The 24,412-nt window shown below is 41.6% G+C and overlaps 2 protein-coding genes across 4 annotated transcripts; both read right to left on the minus strand.

Moving 5' to 3' along the window:
• Positions 1 to 34: 34 nt before the first annotated feature.
• Positions 35 to 10,528, minus strand: ccnt2a (cyclin T2a). Of its 3 annotated transcripts, none has more exons than XM_031585592.2 (10): positions 10,250 to 10,523; positions 8,564 to 8,645; positions 8,180 to 8,308; positions 7,802 to 7,862; positions 7,177 to 7,239; positions 6,833 to 6,878; positions 3,511 to 3,674; positions 3,288 to 3,358; positions 1,722 to 2,952; positions 35 to 1,629 (listed from the first exon to the last, which is right to left on the minus strand). In XM_031585592.2, exons 1-10 carry the CDS (start codon positions 10,405 to 10,407, stop codon positions 1,562 to 1,564), a joined length of 2,073 nt encoding a protein of 690 aa, XP_031441452.1. In that variant the 5' UTR covers positions 10,408 to 10,523; the 3' UTR covers positions 35 to 1,561. The 3 variants fall into 3 exon arrangements, with proteins under 3 accessions (XP_031441452.1, XP_031441445.1, XP_031441435.1); XM_031585585.2 differs by having other exon boundaries at positions 6,833 to 6,917; XM_031585575.2 differs by having other exon boundaries at positions 35 to 2,952; positions 10,250 to 10,528.
• A 2,306-nt stretch (positions 10,529 to 12,834) lies between these two features.
• Positions 12,835 to 24,071, minus strand: acmsd (aminocarboxymuconate semialdehyde decarboxylase). The gene is made up of 10 exons (XM_012826545.3): positions 23,919 to 24,071; positions 16,622 to 16,666; positions 16,373 to 16,469; positions 16,246 to 16,295; positions 15,755 to 15,991; positions 15,324 to 15,417; positions 14,921 to 15,016; positions 14,557 to 14,729; positions 13,999 to 14,097; positions 12,835 to 13,872 (listed from the first exon to the last, which is right to left on the minus strand). Exons 1-10 carry the CDS (start codon positions 23,973 to 23,975, stop codon positions 13,810 to 13,812), a joined length of 1,011 nt encoding a protein of 336 aa, XP_012681999.1. The 5' UTR covers positions 23,976 to 24,071; the 3' UTR covers positions 12,835 to 13,809.
• Positions 24,072 to 24,412: the final 341 nt, after the last annotated feature.

The following is a 24,412-nucleotide window of genomic DNA, read 5'->3' on the forward strand; positions in this document are numbered from 1 at the left end:
AGTATTTATCTCACAAATTCTCTCACACTCAAAGTTCGGGTAGTGGAAACCTTGGGATTTATTTGTACAACTTAACTGAAAGAGGGTGGAGGTGTGGAGGGGGCAAACTGGACTGGATGTTGATATGTTCCACTATATAAACCTCTAACTCTGTGCCCATGAATAAAGTAACAATCTGTAGTCCTTGACCTTATGTTCCAATTCTGCTCAATGAAGTAAATGACTCCTCTTTTGCAGAAATACATTTTACCCCACAATCAAAATTATGCATATTGCAGGAACGCATGACATGGAAAAGTAAAACTATTTTTAAACCCCATTGTTTCAACACTGATTAAATTCCCAGATAAACTTCATGCGTCTGCACTTAACAAGAGAAAACCTACATTTTTCCATTATTGACTTACAGTGTCGCACCTATAGGCTACAGCTTGAAGCCGAGAGAATTTTAAATGCACTTCACAGCAAAGGTTATGTAAACTTTAGAGTCCTCTTAATTTCTCTTCTCGAGGCACAACCTTTGGCATCCAGCTTAAAGTCACCTTGGGGAAGGAAAAGGACAAACTGCAAGGCCTCTGACAAGCCAGGTGATTGGTTAGGCATGGTGGGTCCTCGCTTGACACCCATGCAGAGAATACAGGCTTCTAAGCACATTACTGGAATGCTGCAGTCAGAATCAGAAAATGGATTCTTATCAAGTTACAATAGTCTTTTTTTTTTTCATTATTTCATTCACATACATACAAGCACACATATCTGTGCGTGCTCTCATACACACACACACACACACACACACACACACTTTGTTATACTTACAAGCAGTTCCAAACCTGAGTATTTATGTTATCACTTTTTTTTAAGCATACAAAAATGTATGTACATTTATCTCCACTTCCTGTAAACAGCAGTCATCATTCTTCATCCCTTTGATTGAAACATGCAGATCATACATACAGTATAGAAATGAAAGACCTCACGCGCACCCACATCAATACACACTCACGCACACATATCCCCTCTCAGAACAGGAAATAGGTCATTTTGGAAGAGCCTAATAGTATTTATGAATTACAATTGTGGAGATTCGCTTAAATTATAAACGAAAAAAAAAAAAAAAAAATCATTGCATCATTCAGTTTTAAGTATTTAGAATTGAACTCCCAATCAGCTTCTAGTGAGGAGATATAAATCCATGTGAATTAGAATGCCCCCCACAACTCACACGCCCATGCCACAACCCACTGAGTGGGTTTGGAGGACAGAGCAGCAACGACACACACAGACAAGGGGAGCACAGGGTGCCACTGCCAAGGAATCAGAGGATCAGAAAGCATTCTCTCTCTCTCTCTCTCTCTCTCTCTCGTCACTTCTCAATAAGAGAAAAACATCTATACTGAAGTAGTTACTGAAGTAGGTTTTTTTTTTCTTTTTTCTTTCTATTGTTTTTAGTTTTTTTTCTAAATCCCTCTGTGGCTTTCAGGTGTTCCTTCCTTGGGCACTTAACAGCGAGGCAAGCACGTCAAATGTGTCTTTGTAGTCCGCGTGCTGGCCACTGGCGCGTTCAGGCCCGCGGCTCCCCACTGGCTTCCTGTCCAGTTTCACCAGGGTGCTGGGATGTCCGTAGCCCACCTGGGGGACGCACAGGGGGAAGGGAAGGTTAAGAACAGAGCTGCGAGACGACACACACACCTGCTGTACAGAGCAACAATTATAGGAACTACCTGAGCTGCCCTTGGAGCTTTTGTTCTTTTTGGAGTGGTGGTTGTGGGTACTTTCGGGGTAACCCCTCTTCCGGGAGGAGGAACTGGAGGAGCTGGGGCCCATGGCCAAACCGTCGGGGCCCAGACTTAGCGGGCTGCGGAGGGCACCTCCTGATCCCGAGCCTGAGCCCGGACCCTCGTGGGCCCCTCTGCCATTGCCGCTGTGAGCATGGAAGTGAGAGTGGCCATGCTTGTGGTGGTGGTGCCGGTGGCCCGAGTGGTCCCGGTGCTTCTCCTTGCTCACCAGCGGGCTGGAATGTTTGCTCTTGGCGCCACCCTCGTCCGAGGAGCTGTGCCGCTCCGAGGACACCTTGATCTTCATCTTTAGCTCCTCTTTGCTGCCAGAGCCGCTCCTTTCGCCCTGGGAAGGGATCGGAAGGCGCAGCTTCAGCGAGGCGCCTTTGTCACGTCTGTCCCCACTGCCGTTGTTGCCACTCTGAAACCTCTCCTGGCCTGGCATGGCCAGCTTCATCTTCAGAGGGGAGGCAGTGGGAAAGCTGATGCCAGCGCCGCTGTTGCCGGGGCCAGGCAGCAGGCTGTGCGAGTGGGCCTGTGGGTGCTTGCGGTGGTCCGCCTGAAGGGAGGCTCTGCTATACGCCTCCTGACCCTCATGCTCCGCACCCTGCGTGTGCTGCTCTTGCCGGCGTTTCTGCACTGCCTGCTCAGCCGCCTGCTTCTCGCGGTACTTGTCCAGAGACATCTTTACTGTGGCGACAGGAGGAGGAGGCGGAGGAGGGGGAGGGGGAGGCGGAGGGAAGGCTGGCGGCTGGTGTTTCGCCCCTCCGCCCGCCTTATGTTCGTGTTTGACGGGATTGAAGTCTGCACTCTTGTCGGGCCGGTGCGGGTGTGAGGAGCCGTGCTGGGGCAGCAGCGGCGCACCCTGCGGGAGCCCCAAGGCGTCTAGTTTGAGGGGTTCTGAGCGGACCTGGTCCTGAGGCCAGTCGTTCGGGGCCGTGAAGGTGTAGGATGTGCCCGGCATGCCCGTGAGAGCGTCCAGGGAGAGGCCGCCTCCCGGGTTGCCAGACAGGGAGACGGGGAACGAGGCGGAGGCCTTGGAGAAGGACGCATCTCCAGACATACCAGGGATGGCATCAACAAGGGAGTTGTCCTGTGACATGGAGGGACATGTGAAGGTACTGCTACCGTCTGTCACCTGGCCATCTGCTTTGGGCTTTTTGGCAGCTTGCGTGGCCTAAGGAAGGGATCACAAAGGGTAGTTCAAATTATAGTGAGCTCATTTAAAACAAATACTGGGCTTCTCCTAAAGAGACAGAAGTCTGGTTGGGTAAGCAAGCAGCCACAACAACCAACTTCCACCCTGTGATCACTTCATTAGGTAAACAAGTACATTCTACATACAAATTAGCACTAGTCTAGCACTAGCACTTCACTAGTGTAGTCATGTTAATGCAAAGTTAGCAGAATTTCCAAAAGGTCATTGCTTTCACCATCTATTAACTTTTTCACTGTTGGCCATATTCAGAACCTTTAAGAACTGTCACACTGTTAAATTAAATTATTCTTTACCCTCCAGTTCCGAATCCTCTTTAGCCTGCTCGGCGTCTTCTCTAAAATCTGGAGAAATTCATGGGTCAGTTCTGGGGGGCGGGGGAGAGAGAGAAGGGAAAAATATTGTTGATTTGTGCACATTTATGGAGTAGAAGACTAATGTAAACTGCATATTTATAAACTTGGTATATGATTTAAGTTGTCAACAACATTAAGATGTCATCATGTTTTGGAAACTCACCATCCAAAAGCTCCAGGGTCACTGAACTGTCCACATACTCCCACCAGTGCTTTCCATCGGTAGACACTGGGATCTCCCAGTTGGACCATTTGCAAGCGAGGTGTATGCACACGCAAGCAATGACTGTGGGCTTGTGCTGCAGACAGAAGGTGGTGAGGTGGAGACTGCAGGTGGGGAAGAAGAGGGGACAAGACAGGGAGAGAGGGGCGGAAGAACCATCAGAGACTGGCGGTCACATACACTGCACATACTTACAACAAACAGCAGCATGTCAACATTCAATGACAATGTCAATAATCAACATTAAACCGTGTAAGATATTACAGCAGTAGTGTGTCCTCAATTGTGAGTGACATGTGTTTAATTGAGGAGTTAATATGTTTGTTCTCTGCACGTTAAGTCTGTTCCTCGTGTAATTCATATATTCCGCGGTCTTGAAGACCGAATATTTCTGCCTTGGGTGATTATGTGACTTATATCTTAACGGTTGACTAAAACGTGAAGACAAGAAAACACTTTCATTCAAAATTAAGGACAACTTTAGCATATCAGTCCTAGCACAATAAGCAGACAGTATGTGGGTACGCTTGCACAATTATGATCATGCAAATTCATTCAAACTAGTCTATAAATTATCTTTTGTAATCACATCAAATGTGGCAAGAGCCACACAGCTACCATCCACGTGTTTACCTCTAGACATGACAAATACAGCAGGTGCTAAGTGCTTCAAAAACAAAGGAAATCCAAGAAAGATATCAGAGACCCCTTACTTGTGTGACAAGAAATGCCACACCAGACCAGAACGCATGTCACACAATTTGTTAGGTCATAGATGACCAATGGCTGAAATGACAATGGTAAACATTGGATGGTACCCTTGTGCCTCAAACAAGTACAATGTCTGGGCGCTGACCCTATTGAGGCATAAAGTGACTGGCCAACATCTAATTTTGATTCTTGTTTAGGTCAACATAGGATTCTATCTACGAGGTGCGATCAAAAAGTTCTGAGACTGCTCCTGTTGTGAACGAACGGAGCACAGCACAGTAATGCACATGTAGCAGGTGTAAGTAATAACTTTTGTGAGTAGGCATTTCATCGCTTGGTTACATCGCTTGATCAACATCAGCAACTGGGTTAAACACGTTTTTGTGACCACTGGTACACGCACATTTGCGATTTCACCACGGACCTTAATCTTGAGCAAAAAAGCGAGCATCAAATTTTGTTGCAAAATCAGGGAAATGGCAAGGGAGACCCTTGAAATGCTTCAGAAGGCCTTCAGTAATGAGCTGAAGCGAGGTGTTTTGAGTGGTATTCGCATTTTAAGAGGGGCAGAACGTTACCCTCCACGGGCACAACCACCGAAGATGTCCAAGAAATTGAACACATTGTGTGTCAGGATCAACGGATCACTATCCAGAAAATTGCTGACACCGTCATTTGGAACAGTTCAAGCAAGTCCTCTTGGTCAATTTGAACATGCGCCGTATTGCGGCCAAGTTTGTGCCCAAGATCCTAACTCTTGAGCAGAAGCAGCACTGTGTCCAAGTCTGCGAGGATCTCAGTCCACAGGCCCGGGATGACCCAAACTTCATCAGGAGGATCATCACCAGTTACGAGAGTTGGGTCTACGGTTATGACCCAGGGACCAAACAGAAATCTTCACAGTGGAAGAGCCCGCAGTCTCCAAGACCGAAGGTGGCGCATCAGGTCAGATGCGCAACCAAGAACATGTTAGTGTTTTTTTTTTTTTTTTTTTTACATTCATGGGATGTGCACCATGCATGTCACCCAGGGTCAGACTGCTGGCGGTAAGTTCTACTGTGACGTTCTGTTTGGCACAGACAACCTGAACTGTGGTGCAATGGCAATTGATCCTTCCAACATGCCCGTCCGCAGTGCATTGAAAACACGCGCATTTCTCGCCCACAACAACACATTCATCCCCCCGCCCCCTGTTGCCGGGTCGCTTTTTCCACACAAATCGCAGACGGTGCTTGACGCGCTTACAGAACAGGACGTTCCACGGGTGGCAGGAGCTCTGGGAGTGGTGCATGCTGCACCAGTGGACTACTTTGAATAGGGTGTCGGCCATTTTTAAATCAGGTTTTTGCTTGTTATAGGCGCAGTCTCTGAACTTTTTGTTGTCCTCGTGAGGAGAACTCTCTTTTAAAGTGCATATAGCCATTTTTCCCTACTGACACAGTAAACAGAGAGACAACCCAAAATAAAGACTGTTGTCTTGGCAAATCATGAACTTTGAATGCGGTCAATAAAATCAGCAAAAATCTTCTGGTGTAAACTGTTTAAATGTTGATTCTTTCAAAAATCCTATCAAAACAGCAATAGTAGTTGCGACTTTAAATCCCACGTCCAGGCATTGTAAGGTTTCACTGAAAAAAAAATGCATACTAAAGCATCTTTGGCACTTCCTACCACACAGTACACCTACTCTAGTTCTACAATGCAAGACAAAATAAATATTACAACCAACCCATTAAGGACTTGAACTACATCCACGGATAATACAAATGTTGAAATACTTGCAGAGTACAAGACCATTAAAGGCATACTAATAATAATTTAAAAGGACAGCTTTATAAAACTGGCTGGTTCATTAAACCGCTAAAGGCCTAGCTCTAAATTGTCAATCTTAGAAATTGGTCCTTAATGGGTTAGGAGCCAACTTTAAAAAAAAAAAAAAAAAAAAAAAAAAAAGTACAGACGTGAACAAGTAAATAATTCAAGTCAATGCAACACTGGGACGTTTAAAAAAAATTATTTCAACTGCTACGTCAAACAACAATCAAACTACATCTTTCACTAAATATTGTTTTTTAACACACACTGATTTATAAAAATCTGAAAAATGCAAAAAACATTACAAAGTGAAACAAAAAAATTAAGGGTTATGGTACTTACCAGATAGACTTCTATGCAATGTTTACATCTGTGTAATCTTTTCTGCTACTCAGGCTACCACAGTGTCTTTTTAAAAAAAAAGACAAATGCACCTCTGTAACCGAGCAAACGTGAGGTTCAAGCGCACCACTACACTTCGCAATGTGCATTCAGCCCCCTTGGTGCCAACATTGGTCCCTCGTACAATACACCGCACTGCAGCCGGGGTCCGGACCGCCGTCGCCCCCTCTCTGCCCGACCCCCCGCCCCCATTTCTGGGGTGGAAGCATCAGAAGGGGCGGCGTTCCAGAAGCCACCAGCGCAAGGAGGGTGTTGGACACTACAAGGGTACCCTGCAGTAACGGAAGCTATAGTGTGCAGTCACAGTGCAACAAATGAGGGACAGGATAACAACCTGTTGGTAGCCATGAAATAGGAAGTCTGTGCCAGATCCTTGCTTGCTGTGGCAGAAGAAGAGAGAGGGGGATGAGAATTAGCTTCTGAAAAGAAAATGAAGGAATAAAAATGGATAAATGAAAGTCTGCCAATTCTTAAAACATACAACAAAAAAAGCAGGTGAACCAATCAGTCATGTGTACTTAAACTGTTCACAAAACATTGTGATTAGAGAACTGCGACTTTTAATAATTAGTCAACAGAATACATTTCTCGTTTAATGCACTTACTGCATAATCTACATTTAACAACTGAGTGACTGTTGGGCAAAACTACTCTCAGATGACAAAAGTAAACCTTTACCTCGCACTAGTTGGGAACATTTCACAACATCAGTGTGTGGATGCTCAATAGTTATTTCAAAACCTGCAAGAAAGAACACATTCCAATGTTAGACCACTGATCAAAAATACATACACATATTTATAGAGAGAAGTATTAATCAAATGATCAAAAACATGACTAAGGTGCAACTCTTCCAAGTCTGTGGCACACACCAGATGTAACATTGACTGCAGGAAGCCATTGTGTACATGCCTGCTCAAGAATACAACAGATGGCATTGCAGACAAGGCAATTTCATATGATGAAGACTTGTGATTAAAAAATGTGGTGGTGTGGGTTGAAAAACAGTTCACCAAGTTAAGTTTAAACAACTAGACAGACTGGGAATACATGAATATTACTACTTAGTTTACTATGGTTTTGGTATGGTCCTAATTCAAATTACAGGTGCATACACAATAGTCTTCTCTGGCTCCTCAAAAAGGTCTCTGGTATTTGACCAGTCAAAAGGGCTGCATCAAGGGCACACAAGGCAGGAAACAAACATCCCACACCCAAGAGACACACTCCAATACATTCACAATGTACACTATATGCACTCACGTAAGACCACCTCTCTTCTCAGAGTTTGACCTTTACTTACCTAAAGTCTGCAGCACTATGGTTTCAAGTATCACCAGCTCTTGAGCTTGCTGGAGGTATGCCTGAAGTTCAATAGACAATCATTACATGATGTTTGTAATGTGTCTCTTACCCCAATTCCAGAATGCAACCCTTTTCATTGACTTATAGACAGTAGTTGGCAGTCCTGGTTGGTTGAAGTCAGTGCGTGATGCATAGCGCATTACAAATGACTATCGCTGGCTGACCCATCCAGTCAAAAATGGCAAACGCCAGTTGTTTGTGACTGGGATCTCTCAAAATGCCAAACAGAAGCACACAGGCAAGAGCTTCTGCCAAGGGAGGGTGAAAATGGGAGTGATTGGGAGATGAAATAGTGTGTGGCAGGAGGCGCACTTACATTACTCTTTGTATCCAGCGGAGGCTCTTGAGGGTATAAACAGGCATGCGCCACTTTAATGACATGCTCTAGTTTCCGAGGCTGCTCTTCAACTTTGGCAGCCAAGAATAAGGTGGTAGGGGAAATTATCTGTTCCGAGAAGAAATATTGTCACACTCGTGGCGTAAAGAGATTGAATCTACTGCACAATATGTGTAAGGCAATCAAAATACCAGCTTCCTAAACTTGTGCTGACAAAGTTTTAAAGTACTATAGCCTAATTGCATGACTTCAGATAGTAAATATATACTATGACAGTACAAAAGCTGAACAATCTAATATATGCTAGTGACATCTCCCATATGCAAATAGTTTTAAATGTGAGCAAAAAAAGGTCATACTTACATTTCTATGGAATTTTGTGAAAGAGTGGTACATATAAAACCTATGCATGTAAACAATTGCAGTATTTATTGTCAGTTGGGAGCTAAACAAATATCATTAAGGAAAACACTGCAATGGCAGAGCAACTATTCAATGATAATCTTTTTGTTTGTTTCCATAAATCAATGTGGCTACACTGAAATTAACACATAAACTCTTATTGAGCATGAAATCCTGAACATCATTGTTACAACCAGAATAAACACACATATACCTATGCAGGTAAAGGTAAATAAGAGGGTGACTGGCATTTATTGCTGATAGATTCCTGCTAACGGCAATTGCCATTTATATGTTAAGTCTCACAGTACGGTTACCTATTGCGTCTTCACTTTTCGGCCACTAAAGTTTCACTTTCTCATCCTTTAATTACATTTTATTGAATTGCTTTATTCTCCGATTGATCACTCATCTTCCACACAAATGAAAATCTCATCTATTTCTAGTCATTTTGTCAGCGCAGCTACTGGTCACTGTCCAGACACTTGCTGATAATGTCCCCTTCAGGTCACTTTCACTCCCTGATACTTCCAACACATTACTTTTGATGCTTTGTCAGCTCCATTCAACTACACCCAAACAAGGCGTCACTGGAAACCATGTTCACCCTATACCTCTGAAAGGTGGTAGGTAGCTAGCCAATTGTTTCAGAATCTTATCATAAACGTTAAGGTCTCAAGACAAACACACATGACTTACGAGGATCAATGTTGCATTACGACGCTCTCTAGTGGACAAAACACACAACTAATCGTTAAGCTAATCACGGTAATTTCAACAAAAGCTATGTATTTGTCTCACAAAATTGGACAACATAACGTTATAACTTTTAAAAGTTCAGTGAGCAAAGGGAGTACTGCTGAAATCAGGAAAGACTACTAGCCGCCCTAACTAACGGAATCACCCGTTATCAAGTTAGCTTGCTATCCTAGCATATGACATTTATACTACTTTAACATATCGAGGCCACCAATTTGATGAACATAACCACCATTATTTAGTAGAGCGTCACATTTTGTTTGTGTGCCTAATTCTACGATGATGGTTAATACTGTCAATTATATGTAGCTAACTGAATCTGAATGCGCGGGATTCATTGCTAATGCAATGTCAACAAACAAGTCACGTATGCTAGATATCTATCATAGCTAACTAGCTAGCCAGCTAATGTTATCTAAATGACGCAAGACATAGCACGTCACATAGCTAATAGCATAACAGCGTGCCGCTTTTAATTCACTCGGCTATAATGTTCGCCATGATGAACCAAAATCCGAGAGTTTGCCATTTACATTTATTCACATCAATTTACCATAAATCAGCTGCCAGCCAATTCAGCAGTTTACCAACTTAACAAAAAAGTCAGTATTAGCTAGCATATGTAGCTTAGACAGCTAACCTTGCCTCGCTAGCTTTCAGTCATCAACGCATAACTTTATTTGTCAGGTAAATCGAACGTTTAGGTTACTTGGATAGCTGAAAAAATATGTTACGGTGTTATTAATGTGAAAATATATTTGGAATAAACGTCAACTAGAGAATTTAAGGAGGCCGCTTGACAATGGGCCTAGGCCGCCATTGCCCCTGAGCCTCCTCCTCCCCGACCGAGAACCGTATCAAAATAGAAAATGACTTTTAAAAGGATACACGTTGAGTCTCTGGCCCATATCTTGAATGAGGTTTGCCGCTTGCTGTCGATAAGACAGTTCTCTATCGGGTTCTACTCCACAGCGTCGAGACGGCGTGCTTTCGAGCTGTTCCCGGGTGAAGAACCATTTCGACGAGGATCCCCGGTACGCCGCCATTACTCCGGAGTAAACGTTCAGTTTCGGAACACAACAGAATGCATAAACGTCATTACGTAACTACGTGTGATATAATTATCCACTATAAAACACTAACCGTTCCTCATCGTCGCGCAGAAAAACTCACTACTTCGAAAGGTTTTTTAATAAATGTACATTAAGAGTTTACAATTACCAGAGTGATATTTTTTATCACATAAGAATGAATTACATGATTTCATAACGATCCAACATTTGAGCCATACACGACACAAGATGGCCCTCCAGTGGCACATTATGGTATACCCATGCCCACATATTTGGTGTGGTATTTCTGGTGGTATTTAGCAGAGAACGTAACTGGTTTTATGACTTGGTGATCAGTGCAACAGTGGCCAGTCTACTGTCCATAAGTTTATTTGGCTAGTGTTGTTTAGTGTTTTGCCCTCATTGTTTTTTTTATTTACTATTTTTGGGGTCCCACTGCATGCACTTTTTCCCGCCGAAAATTGCAAATAGATCATATTTACAATAACCCTATAGTAATATAAACGTTTTTGTATGCATACACAAAATTTTCTGTAGATTTTGCCTTGATATATGTATATATATATATTTTATGTTGTTGTAACATTCAACATTGTGGCCAGATACATAATTTGAGTGAGTATGGTCAAATCCTGACTAAATGGTCAGGGTTACACATGGTCAAATCCTGAATAGAGTATTTTGTAAATATGCATATTGGATAATCTAACAGTTTGGATTTTAACAAAATGTATAGGCCTTACATTCATATATTAAATATTAACTATATCACCATTCCACTGAAGATCACTAGGCCTGTTTCTTATTTTCAGAACCTCAGTCTCCTGTCAAACTACATTCTCTAATATCCAGATAACTCTATTCAATGTCTCTGTATAACTCTGGTGCATTATAATACATTTGTCAGTACTTGAAATAGTCAAGAAATCATGAGTTGCTTTGGAAGCAGATAAAGTTAGCAGATAATGCTTCTCCTGACAGCCCTGTTGATCACAGTGCTGGCTCTCCAGTTGAAGGCTCCCCAGTGTAAGTGCTGAGCCGGACATTGGGCAGGCACCCCCCCCCCCCCCCCCCCCCCCCCCCCCCCCCTCCTGGGTCACATGTCTACCAACAGCCAATCACCAGCCAGGAAGCTCAAGCTGGTCCAAGCATGGGGAGTCTGGGCCTCACTGCTCAGATACTTGGCCAGGTGTACCTTGGAATTTGTCAGTAGGCTTGCCAGATCAGTGGGGTGAGACCTACAGTGTACAAGAGCCTCCCCCAAAGTCGTATTGTCTCTAACCAGGATTATGTCCACTTGAAGCAGAAATTAAGTTTGTTGAAACAGTTTTTTTCAAACCATGGTCCATTCTTAATGTGAACACAATTCTCAATTCCACCACCATCAGACTGAATTATTCCATTTTGTAACGGCCATCTTCTGTCCATCAGTCCATTTCCAGCTGTTGAGCCTCTGAACAATTCAACACTTGGTTGATAAAAGATTATTTTTTTTGTGGTATTCCTGGCCAATTGCCAATCCACACAGAACACCCAGGTGGAAAACAAAGAGGTTAACCTGCATGTCTGCTGTGGGTGGTGTTTGCATGCATGGGTTGTTCTCTGCCATATAAAACAGAGAGCCCAACAAGGCAAATACGTATGTGACTCAGAAATGTAATTTACCATTTAAAATACACGCTACTCTTTGCATACAGTGAGCAAAGCAAATCAAAACATGATTAAAATGCTAAATCAGTTGTTATAATAACTAATGTTGAGTGCTCTACTGAATAATCAAGAGAAAGTAGAAACATTTCCAGCTCAAATATGATCAATGAATAATGGATGAAAAATAAGTAAGACAAAAAGACTAAACTCCATCAAACAAGCTTATTGTGCTTACTGCCGTGTTCTTTTTTTTATCATGATCAAGCTTAGCAGTCCCCCACTGGGATCTGCAAACCCCCAAGCCATTTCAATGAGAGATTCTGCTCATTGCTTTAGCAGTCTCTAGTGGCACCCTGTGCTCTCCCTCTCTTTTGCAGTTAATGCTGGTTATCACAGTGGTGCATACCGCACTGTTGAGCCTCTCACTATGTTAACAATGTGTTGGTAAAAATGTTTGTCATGTGGTTAATATGACTGGTGTATAATCTATATAAATGAAAAACAGTAATCTATGATCACTGGAATCTGTGCTGTGGGCTTTGCTTCTCCGTTAGATAATGTCACAGGTACACTGAAGGCAACTATTTACTGAGGATCACAACCCCAGTCTAACTTATTTCCCATTAAAACACATTCGAAGGTAACCTCATACTGTAAACAAAACAAATAATAATTTCAAATAGGGCAGAGGTATTATCATTAATCATACTTATTGATTACTCTTAAAAGACAAGACAGGCACATGCAATCCTCTTTCTCAGTTAAGTTTTATTTGATTGACAGCTTTGCCACAGCCACAGTCTACACTTAGAATTCATCAACTTGGTATTTTGCATGCCACTAAGTGAAAGGCATTGCTTGGTAAACTGTATTCAGCACTACTGTGCTGGTGAAGGAGATATTCAGACTTTTGCAAACTAGCCGATCAAATGCTCCATTGTTCCTGGCTCATTGCATTTTCTTCCCAATTATGACAATCAGCACAAAAAATCTCCTTTTCTAATCTGAGTGCAATACACAGTCAAGCTATTGATGTGTTCCTGCACGTTTCTTTTTATTCCTTTTTCATGGACAAGGCTTAGAGGAACACCTTTTAACCACAAAAAAGCGTGCATCCCCGATTGTCCTGGGGATCGTTTCATTCCGCATTGTAAGTGCCACTTTAATCAGTTGATGAAAAAGGGCACATGGGGAGAAAATGGAAGGATCTGTCTGCGCCGCCTATGATGAGTGTTATGTGTAATTAAGTATTATTATATATAATAATATTTACTACTGTTACTATTATGCTTATATACATGGTGCAAATGTTTTACATTGTTGCACAATACATTATCTACAGCACATTCAGAAAGTAGTCAGACCCTTCACTTTTTTCACATTTTGTTATGTTGCATTTTTAAGAAAGTTGCAAGGGTCTGAATACTTTCTCAATGCACTGTATATATTCAGTTCCCTGATTAATCTGAGATTAACACTGATTATTCTTCCCCTGCCCATTCCTATGTGTCCTTACATGGACAATGCAGAGAGGGAATGTATGACTACTGCTATTTCTTGCAAAACAGAGTAGGCCAAGGACAGGTTCACAGATATTGTGGTAGCAGCAGACACACAGACTAAAGATTTCCCTTGACTGTAAACTACTCTTTTGCCCTTATTTAATTTGAAGATACCTCTTTATGTAATGCTTGTGTCAAGGTTCTGGAAAGAGCTCTTAACAGTTTATTCAAACTGTTGTCGCCGAAGGCCTAAGAACTCAAGAGCATTGTCTGCAAGTAGCCTCTCCTGAAACAGAAAGAAGACAATTACGAGGACATTTGACCTAGTTATGTACAGGCAACAGCATGCATTAAATGTATTACCGCATTCCTCACTGATCATTTTAAAGAGAGCATTGTGCATTTGCTTTACCTTCAGGGCATTGTCAAAGTCTTCCATGGACTCTATCAATGATCCAGGCTCCAACTCTCCCAGCGGAAATGGATAGTCTGTTCCTAGCATAACATTATCCTGGAGCACACCGACAATGTATCATCGACATTAGACACAAGTAGTTCAATGACAATATTACTCATAAAATAAAACAACTACATTAAATGCACATCTGTGTCGTCTGGGTTTGATGGAAATGTTTCTTCAAAAAACCTCCACCTTCTAAACTTCAGTTTGGATTTCACAATATGCTAGTTGTGAACCCCTTGTACAAGTTCCAAAGAGAGGGAAGTACAGTAATGGCGATGATGACCTATGTAAGACACACATCAAATGTCAACAACTATAAAAGTCCATCTCTTTTATGGGTCATTTCTTGTTGTCCTTGTTGTTAGTTGACTTGCTGAAGCGATAGACAATTTCAGTATGACTCAATCCATGTAAACATAGGCCTACTCTCAGGAGTCTAATCCCTTGATATACGTTCAATATATGAATATCACCAATCTTTCATAATTAAAAAAAAAATGTGCACACCTTTCCTATCACATCAAGGAGTAACTTCAGAGCAAGGGGGTCATGAACGAGTGAGTCAGTGTAGAAGGAACCCAGATATTTCCGTGGGTTGCTTTTGTTGTCCACAGCACACAAATCAGGTCGCACTTGAAACCCATGTTCTATTCGGCCAACTGTGTACGGAAATGAACCCCCTAAAAATACAAGATTTCTATTAGCAAGCATGCATACACAGTATATTTTGATGTACTTTATATTGGACAGAAGTGGTCTTCCATTAGTCAAAATTAGGATTTGCAATTCAGAACAATACTATCAACATGCTTAGTGCTTTTAGGCCCTTACTGGGCCCTTCTGAAATTCTCCATACAAGCCACATTTTTACCTCCATGAGCAAAGCAAACCTTCAGTTTGGGAAACCTCTCAAAAATCCCACCAAATATCATGGAGCATATGGCCATAGATGTCTCCGATGGCATTCCTGTTGAAACATTATTGGTAGGTGACAAAAATAGATTTAAGCGTTCAGATCTGACCTTTATTTGCCCCAAGAGTAAAATGTCTGTTTAATTATAGTCAAATCATCAAGAGCCTACATGAATGCAGGACATTCAAATGCTTTAGTGGTTGACCATGAAATCCTACTTAGTGCCTTAAAACCAATGGTGCTGATTTGACACATCTATCTTTATAGATCTATTTAGATAAACCACAATGTTACATGAGACATTGTATCAGCAGTTGTGTTGAAATTACTAATACAACACATCATTGCTAATTTTACTCACCAACCAACCAAGGGAGCCAATATTTAGCCATTCTTCCATCTATCTGCATGTCCCACGGATGTACAAATAAAGAGCAGTTGAGCCTCTCTGCAGCCTGCAAGAGGATCAAGTGATTACATTTAAATTCCTCCACGTTCATTTTCCATGTTTTGTTTCATATTCCATCATTTTTGTATACTTGTACAGCGAGACAGGTATTGTTATCTTTAGCAATGCAGACTAGGTTTATGAGCAACCTTTTGGTGAGTTAATGAAAAATAGGTGAGAAAAAATCATTGCAGCCTCAATTAGAGCCTCATGCATTTGTTTTCTAGGGAGTAAACACTCTATAAATAAATGACTGTAAATAATTGATGTCTCATTTCTGTGAGTTGCCAATTGATCAGCATGAATATGAACCATTACAGTGGAGGAACTAGTCTTTATCTCACCTCGTAGATAGGATATAACTCAGGGGCATTGAGGTCCCAGCTGTTGATATGAGAGCCGATCTGAACACCAGGAAAGCCAAGATCCTTCACACAGCGGGTCATCTCCAGCACAGCGAGGTCAGGGGCCTGCATGGGTAGAGTGCCCAGACCAACAAAGCGCTTCGGATAACGTCGCACAGTCGATGCCAGGTCATCATTCAGGATACCGCATAGGTCCAAGGTGTCATGGGGTTTAGCCTGTGAGAAAAAAAAATCTTATTTGAATAGTTTTGTTGTTTGAAATAGTGGAATTCCATGTTTCAGTAGACCTTAGGAATTGTGGGTATCTGAAGATCACAATACGGTAAAACGTGAAGAGCCAGTGTCCCAACAGGACGCTTACCACTGGAGAAGAATTTCCTTGGAAAACTGTCATACTTGAAGTTAACAAAATGTACACATTTCACGAATTGAACCTGTAGGATGCATTTTGAAATGCAAAATACTCGTACCCAGTAATTAAACATCACAGGAACAGTGGAGAGAGCCTGCACAGTCACCCCTAGGAAAAAATACAACACCCAACAGTCATTTACCTTTCCCACATTTTCATACATTATTTGTTGCATCTTTTCCTACCTGATTTATCCATGTCCCGAATGCGAGCTTCTGCATCCCAACAGTTCTCCTCGATCACTCGAAACTCTTTGCCATCCTTCATCATTTTGGCCTCCCCCTAAACCCCAAATACATATCCAAATAGACACTGGCTTAACAGTCCCTTGGCACCAGAGTCATAACTCTATGACTCGCCAGTCTTGATTATACTAACCATTGTGCCTTTGAAGTGAACCGTTAAGATTTAATGCATTGTGGAAAGTGACTTACTTGACAGTGGTGATCAAGCTGGACAAACCCACCATAGCCGTACCTCTGAGGAACACAGAAAGGAAAGGTGTGGATGGAGTGAAATGATTTTGGTCTTCACCTTGGATGGTTGGAAGGAGGCAGCAGCACATTACCTTTTTAAACTACAGGTGCATTTCTGAATAAATGCGAATATGATTGTGCTGCAACAGCACCTATGCGATTACGTGGATGCAAACACTTCGCCCTACGAAATAAATGTTTGACTCTCCTACCTGTAGGATGAGCAATAAATATCATGTAACAAGGCGCAAGGGAGCGATTCTCCAATGACCCACCCATTGAACACCACTGACCCGCTGACATTCTGGCACACATTGGCAGACTCACTCACTGCTATTCAAATATGAATCAGTCAATATCCAAAATGAGTTGCTGGTCTCCATTCATTGTGTGAAATGCATCTTCACGATCAAGGAAGACCTCAACCTCTTTGAAGAACGTCTGCTTTCTTTGCCTTTTCTCCACAGCAAGTGATGGCAATCAAGACTATTTTCATTGGTGGTACATCGGTGATAGAATTACCTACTTAGTGCTATCCGATCACAAAGCATTTAATGACTCACCTCTTCAAAACTCATTGGCCATTCTAATGTATTTGTTACAAGCCCTACCATTTTTATATTATATGATATAGTTATTATATTGTCAATATTGTTATAAGCATTGTTCTGTATTGTGAATAATGCTTTGGTTGTTGCATAATGTTCATACTGTGTTTTTTCTTTTTCAAATTTGTTTTTTAGGTCTCTTTGGATAACCATTTTCATCCTTTGTGTCTGATATTAAGATGATATCAGTTAAATAATACATGCATTTTATGAAGGCTTATTAGTCCATTTGCCATTAGTCATTAGCCATTAGTCATTAGTTATTAGTCATTAGCCATTAGCCAATAGTCATTAGCCATTATCCATTAGCTGTTACGCCCTTGTAGACATCTGCTATGTTGTCCAGTCTATAGCAAACCAACTGGTGGATTGAAGGGTGCCTCTGGGAGTCTCCACTCTGATTTTTAACAGGTACCTCTTCGTCTCTACATGGACCTTCATCCCCCCGACCACATGGACAACAAGAGTGATTTCCCCACTTCTGAGGTTCAGCTTGCTTGCAGCTTTGTGGGTGATATAGTTAGTGTCTGATGCCAGGTCGATCAAAGTCCCGATCTTCTGACTAGCATTGGCTGTTACCTCAAGTAGCATCATTACGACCGGAAACTCCTGTAGACCACTTTCCATTAGAAGGCTTCCCACTTCTCCCAGTCTCCTGGCCTTCGGACGTCAAGGTGTCCAGCTCCTGGACTTCTATTTCCCCCCGTTTCCAGTTCCAGTTCCTGGCGTTTTTTTACTGTCAAGTTGTCTGAGTTTTATTTATTTTATTTATTAGTCCATTTGCAATTAGTCATTAGTTATTAGTAATTAGCCATTAGCCAAAAAAACGGCTGCCTCTCCAGACTTCGTAGATATTCCAGGTTTGTACAACACTCCATACACAGAGTTATTCCAAGCGTTTGCTGTGGCGTTTTTAACAACTCTCTCGTACCTGCTTAACTTAATTAGGCACCTGTTATCCTCATGTCTGCGTCGCGTGTATGACGTTGCTCTGTTGCGTTGATTGGAACTTCATTTAATGGTTTTCAGCTGGTTAGTTTACTCGCTCCCGATTTAAAGTGACAATGTCACCACCAGTTTTTTTCCCGTGTATTTTTTCTTAAAATCCCAAAGTGAAGTTTAAAACACAGTTTGACTCGACATGTCAAGTTGTCTGAGTTTTTTGTTTGTTGTACTATTCCCCAACTTGAAAAAGGGACAGAATCATCTACATGGAGGTTTTGGGTAACTGGATTCCACTCAAATTGCTAAATAACTGAATGACTGAGTCCCAGGCAGTAGCTACTTTTCCACTTTTCCTTTTCTTTTCAGTTTAGCAGCATTTGTTCATTTGCCATTAGTCCATTTACCATTAGTCCATTAGTCATTAGTCATTAGCCATTAGCCATTAGTCATTAGTCATTAGTCCATTAGTCATTAGCCATTAGTCATTAGTCATTAGCCATTAGTCATTAGCCATTAGCCATTAGCTGTTACGCCCTTGTAGACATCTGCTATGTTGTCCAGTCTATAGCAAACCAACTGGTGGGATTGAAGGGTGCCTCTGGGAGTCTCCACTCTGATTTTTAACAGGTACCTCTTCGTCTCTACATGGACCTTCATCCCCCCGACCCCATGGACAACAAGAGTGATTTCCCCACCTCTGAGGTTCAGCACACAAGCCATTCCTTCTTCAGGTTTTCAGGAAGCTTACATTCAATGGACTTCATGACCAACGGATTCTTGATCGCCCCTGTGTCTCCCAGGTCGCTCAAATCTTGCAATGCCTTTTCAACTGCTTGAATCAATTCCACTATCTTTCGTGGTTGGTGAATCCTCACAGCTGGCATTTTCTGCAACTCTTCCACAATTTCAATGGCGATGGAGGTTTGGTTTCAATAGCGATTTCCAAGGACACGGAAAACATCTTCTGCGGTGTTGTAGGTGGTGAGCCTGAGGTCTTGGGTGATTCTTTCATCCAAGCTGTCCAACAAATGGAATTTCTTCACCTCTCTTGAACCTGTGGGCTCACCTTGCCTTTGCAGCGCTTCCCAATCTTTTCTCCACCTATAGAAATCACGTTTAATGCCAGAGAACTTGGGGAGAGCTGTTGGCTTTAATCTGATTGAGGGCATGGGAGGATTTGGGGGCACCGTCCTTGTCTGTTGTTTGTCCTCTTCTTTCAGCTTTACCTGTATGAATTCGGCCTTCCTGGACACAAGCACGGGAATTGTGAGATCTAGCTCTTTAAGCCGGTCTTGGATGTCCTTTTTTTTCCGATCTGATGGAATCCATCGCTTCCAGTGGTCATGCCGTTCTTTCGCTGTTATGGTAAGGTCCTGCAAGTGCTTAAGCATGAAGTCATAGGCCTCTTGTTTCGTACTAACAGAGCATTCACACCTTTGCGTTGGAATGCGTTGATCCGTCAGGGTTGACGGATCCCCATTCACTTTGAATGGGGTGACGTCATCCTTTGCCGAACTGAATTGTGGCTCCGTAGGGTTCCCTTGCGTTGCGTTTCATGCTTTGCTTGTGGCAAGAGTTGAAGAATGTTTTCGTGAGGCAATGCATGTGTCAGCCAATCAAATTGCCTTTCATACATAATTGACAGCACAGGCGCTAGCCAATCAGATCCCGTATATGCTCACGTCTAAAAAGCGGCAAGCTAAAAAAAAAAAGATGGCGACCAAACTCCGTAGATGGTCGTATTTGTACCTAAAAGTTCTTTGTTTGACTTTTTTTTGCTTAGATTTTTTAAAAGTTACCGAGAAATAGACACTGTACAATGTAAAAACCCCTTTATTGTAACTGAAAAATACGTCTGATAGGATTTGCGAGGTGTCTGAGCCCCCTACCTAATGTTAGCATGCTACTACTTACAAGGTAAACTGCTTGTTAGTGGCGTGATTGGTTTGTTGACCTGTCAATCTCACTATAACGTCTCTGGTATCAACAGAACCCCACGCGCCAGACTCCTCCTCCGACATCCGTTGGATCAACGCATTCTAACGCATAGGTGTGAAAGGTCTGTGAGGTCTACTGCGGCAGTGCTTTTGCACTCTGACTCTGCGACTTCCAGTGATGTGAGAACTTCATTGGCTCCAAAGTTGGACCACAGCACGTCTTGGACAAGATGTTTGATTTCCTTCAACTTAAATGCACTCTCATTGGCAGTCTTTGTCAGGACGGCTTTTTGCTGTTCTGTTAACACTGCTTCTTCTTCAGTGTCCAGCTCAGCCTCTTCGTCAGCAATGAGCTTGGCTTCCAAGTCATCATTGACTTCCCAGACTTTTTCAGCTGCTTTAGTGAGTGCCTTGAAACCATTTTCAAGGTCTTGCTCAGACAGATCCTCGTAGGTCCTCAGCAAGTTGTTGGCCAGACGAGAAAATGCTCTCTTTGCCACTGTTCTCTCCATCTTCAGCTCCTCCGCAGACTTCAGAGCTGTCTCTGACATCTCTTCCCCTTTGCAGGTGACACTTTAATTTGACTTAACTTTCCTTTCCAGGCTTCTCTGCTTGGACTCCCGGTCTCTCAGTTGCCAGTAGCTGATTGGGTAGGTGATTCCCACTTCTCCCAGTCTCCTGGCATTCGGACGTCAAGGTGTCCAGCTCCTGGACTTCGATTTTCCCCGCGTTTTTTTTACTGTCAAGTTGTCTGAGTTTTTTGTTTGTTGTACTATTCCCCAACTTGAAAAAGGGACAGAATCATCTACATGGAGGTTTTGGGTAATTGGATTCCACTCAAATTGCTGAATAACTGAATGACTGAGTCCCAGGCAGTAGCTACTTTTCCACTTTTCATTTTCTTTTTATACTCAGTTTAGCAGCATTTGTTCATTTGCCATTAGCCATTAGTCATTAGTTATTAGTCATTAGCCATTAGGTAAAAAACCGGCTGCCTCTCCAGACTTTGTAGATGTTCCAGGTTTGTACAACACTCCATACACAGAGTTATTCCAAGCATTTGCTGTGGCGTTTCTAACAACTCTCTCGTACCTGCTTAACTTAATTAGGCACCTGTTATCCTCATGTCTGCGTCGCGTGTATGACGTTGCTCTGTTGCGTTGATTGGAACTTCATTTAATGGTTTTCAGCTGGTTAGTTTACTCGCTCCCGATTTAAAGTGACAATGTCACCACCACTTTTTTGTCAGTTTTTTTTCCGTGTATTTTTTCTTAAAATCCCAAAGTGAAGTTTAAAACACAGTTTGACTCGACAGTGTGTATGTGTGTATTTTGTAGATAAATGAAAATTACAGCAATATTATATATTACAAGGTTGAAGTCCACATTTTTACCTCTACACAAGAAAATGTGAAGTGTGATTGCTCAGCAGTAGTAGAACATCACTATATGGTAACTGTATGTATCAGACATGGGAATGAAAGCAGTACACAGGAAATAGTGACAGAATTATTTTCAACAAACTATAAAAGAGCACACATATATTGATGAATAGAGAACATTACATTAGTCAGCATCTTCTCTGCAGGGACAGGGGTATACAGGTACTCTCACATGACTGTGCATTCTCAAAAATAAAGGTATTGTAAGTAAACAAAGTATTGAAAAAATTAAATATTTTAATCTTAGTAGTGAAAGGTGACTTTTGTGGCAATGAGTTCCTACTGCGGGGCCTGTATTTTCAAAATAGTAAATCTAAACAGGAAGTTTGTAACTTTACATAGGAGCAAATATTGTACTGTTCAACTTAGAAGTAATGCAGTTACTGTTAGGTGATACAATTTCTCACTTCTCACTACTCACTTCTGTTGAATGTATGAATACACTGTTGGTGTATTTTTGCATATTTTGTTAAACACATTATGTGTGAACAAGCAGCTTGACGACAGATAGTTGATGAACACAGCATAATTACAGGGAAACTGTCAGTTGAACAGAGCTGGTAGTGACACACATGTTTTCTTAATGTTTCTGTCATAATATCACTACACACTTTTTTCAATAGAATGATGCATATATCCTAACCATATTATATTCTAAGATTATCAGCCGTTGCATGCTTTTGTGTTTTTCTTTTCACATCTCTGAACGTTTCTGCAGTTGGCTGTTATAAAATTTCATATAACAGAAATTTGCAGAATGATTGGCAAGGTTTTCAGTGGATTTATTCATGTGTTGGTTCACAAGACACAAACCAGCTTGTGTTAGATCGCAAGCTTACAACAAATCACGCAGCATACAAAACGTGTAGTCAAACTATCAAAATCAGAAACTTAACTTAGCTGGTTACATTGGCTTGCTAGCATGCATTTTGTGAAGGAGTCGTAACATTAGCCACCCCATTGTAAATTAAGGCTGTCTCGGTCAACTTAAAACATTTCAACTAACCTAACTTTTAACTAACCTAAACACTCAAATTAAAAAGTATACACTTAACTCTCTGGGAACTGAGGCCTTTCAGGCACCTGTGAGGTAGTTTGACATGCCTTATCTAAAAATATTGATCCCAAAGTGCTGCATATGCTATTATTAAGTACAAACTCAGCAGCGATAATCATAGAGCAGTAAGAATGCATTAGAAAAGCATTATTAAATATTTTTTATTAAATCAACTATAAAACACAGTTTTCAAAAACCTATTTTCAGAGGTGCTGAGGTATTATATATATAAAAAGACATACAGTAGTTAGTGTTTGTGAGCTCTGAACATTGTAATTTGTTTCATTCATTCATGAACTATGGTTGCAATTGTTTTGTTTAGTTTGAAAATGTACATGTTTACTGGAATTATGATAATAGGCCTATATCAGTGAACCCCAAAAGAAGTTTGGACATCCACACTGACTGGGGAAATTCAGCATGTCGACTACACTGACTTCAAACAACAGGTGAATGGAGCCATATCCTACACAGAGTTTCTATTGGGTTCTAGAAACTATACATTTGTTCTGTAGTTGCAACCCTGAACGTGTGAAATAGTAATTACATCGATATCAAGAGCCAGTCAGGCATCCTCCTGGGGTAGTTTGGCCCAATGCATTAGCATTACAGTCACACTGTTGCCTCTTTACACCTGACATTAAGATGCGTTTACTCCTATCCAAGTTAAACTGTTGAACAGTTTACCAGGTAGACGTACGTTAGATGCCAACTTTAAGCTTCCTGATACTGAAAGACGTTTCTGTTAACGAGCAATAGCCTCCTGAATTTTTATGCAAGGGATTGGGCTTTGGACGTAGTTCATAGCAGGTTAATAATCAACAAGCAAAAAGGCACGTTTTGCTTGAACTCTGACCACATCTTCTTGAAATGCTGTTCAATTACGAAAGCTTCACAAAGTTGAATAGACAACGGTATTATATGATATTGGGGAGTGATAATGACGATGAAGACATAATTTCAGCGTTTGGGTACTGTCAATCAACTCCAAATATGAGAGTGTCTTGGGATTGCACCACCTACACTTCACTGTACGGGTTAAATCCTATTTGTGCTTAATTAACACATCGTGAACATTATGACGCCTTTCAGTAGCCTATATAAAAATGCGAGTGTTTAACATTAAAGCTGACAGAAAAAAAGCTGAAGTAAGGAATTAGGCTACTTTTAACTGGGATAGAAACGCGTAAAGTTCAGCAGACTTCTCTGATAGGCCTAGCCTACTTCTAATAAAAGTTCATGAACACCACGCCCGACTTTAACCTACCTCTTTGAGATTTGGCCAGTCCTTAGGTAAAATGTGATTGTGAATATCAATCTTCATTGCACACAACCTATGTGGACTGTGTTCCCGTTATGCGTTTTTACGTATCTGTCCGTTTCGTTTCACACAGTTTTACTCCTCCTATCTGACTCTACCCACCTGCAAAACCCAATGGAAAGGAGGGCGGGAAACAGTCTAGACTTTGAACCTACAGCACCACCTGTAAAACCATTCTGCAAGGACTTAAATAATTTAAGGGTAGTGTGGGCCCAAACTGTGCAAAACTTGTGACAAAAAAGAATAATATATATTAACATCATATTAATAGGCTATGTTGACCTACCATTGGATACAATTTACGTCCACATTCGTTGTAAATTCACACCCCGTAGGCTACTCTTGGTTCCATAGGCCTATCTCAGAAGTAGTATATTCATTGCCTCATCGTGAATCGCATGTCAAAATAAACAAAAGAAGTAACCCTTTCCAATGATCCT

This window comes from Clupea harengus, chromosome 2 (genome assembly GCF_900700415.2).
Source record: "Clupea harengus chromosome 2, Ch_v2.0.2, whole genome shotgun sequence".
NCBI lineage: Eukaryota > Metazoa > Chordata > Actinopteri > Clupeiformes > Clupeidae > Clupea > Clupea harengus.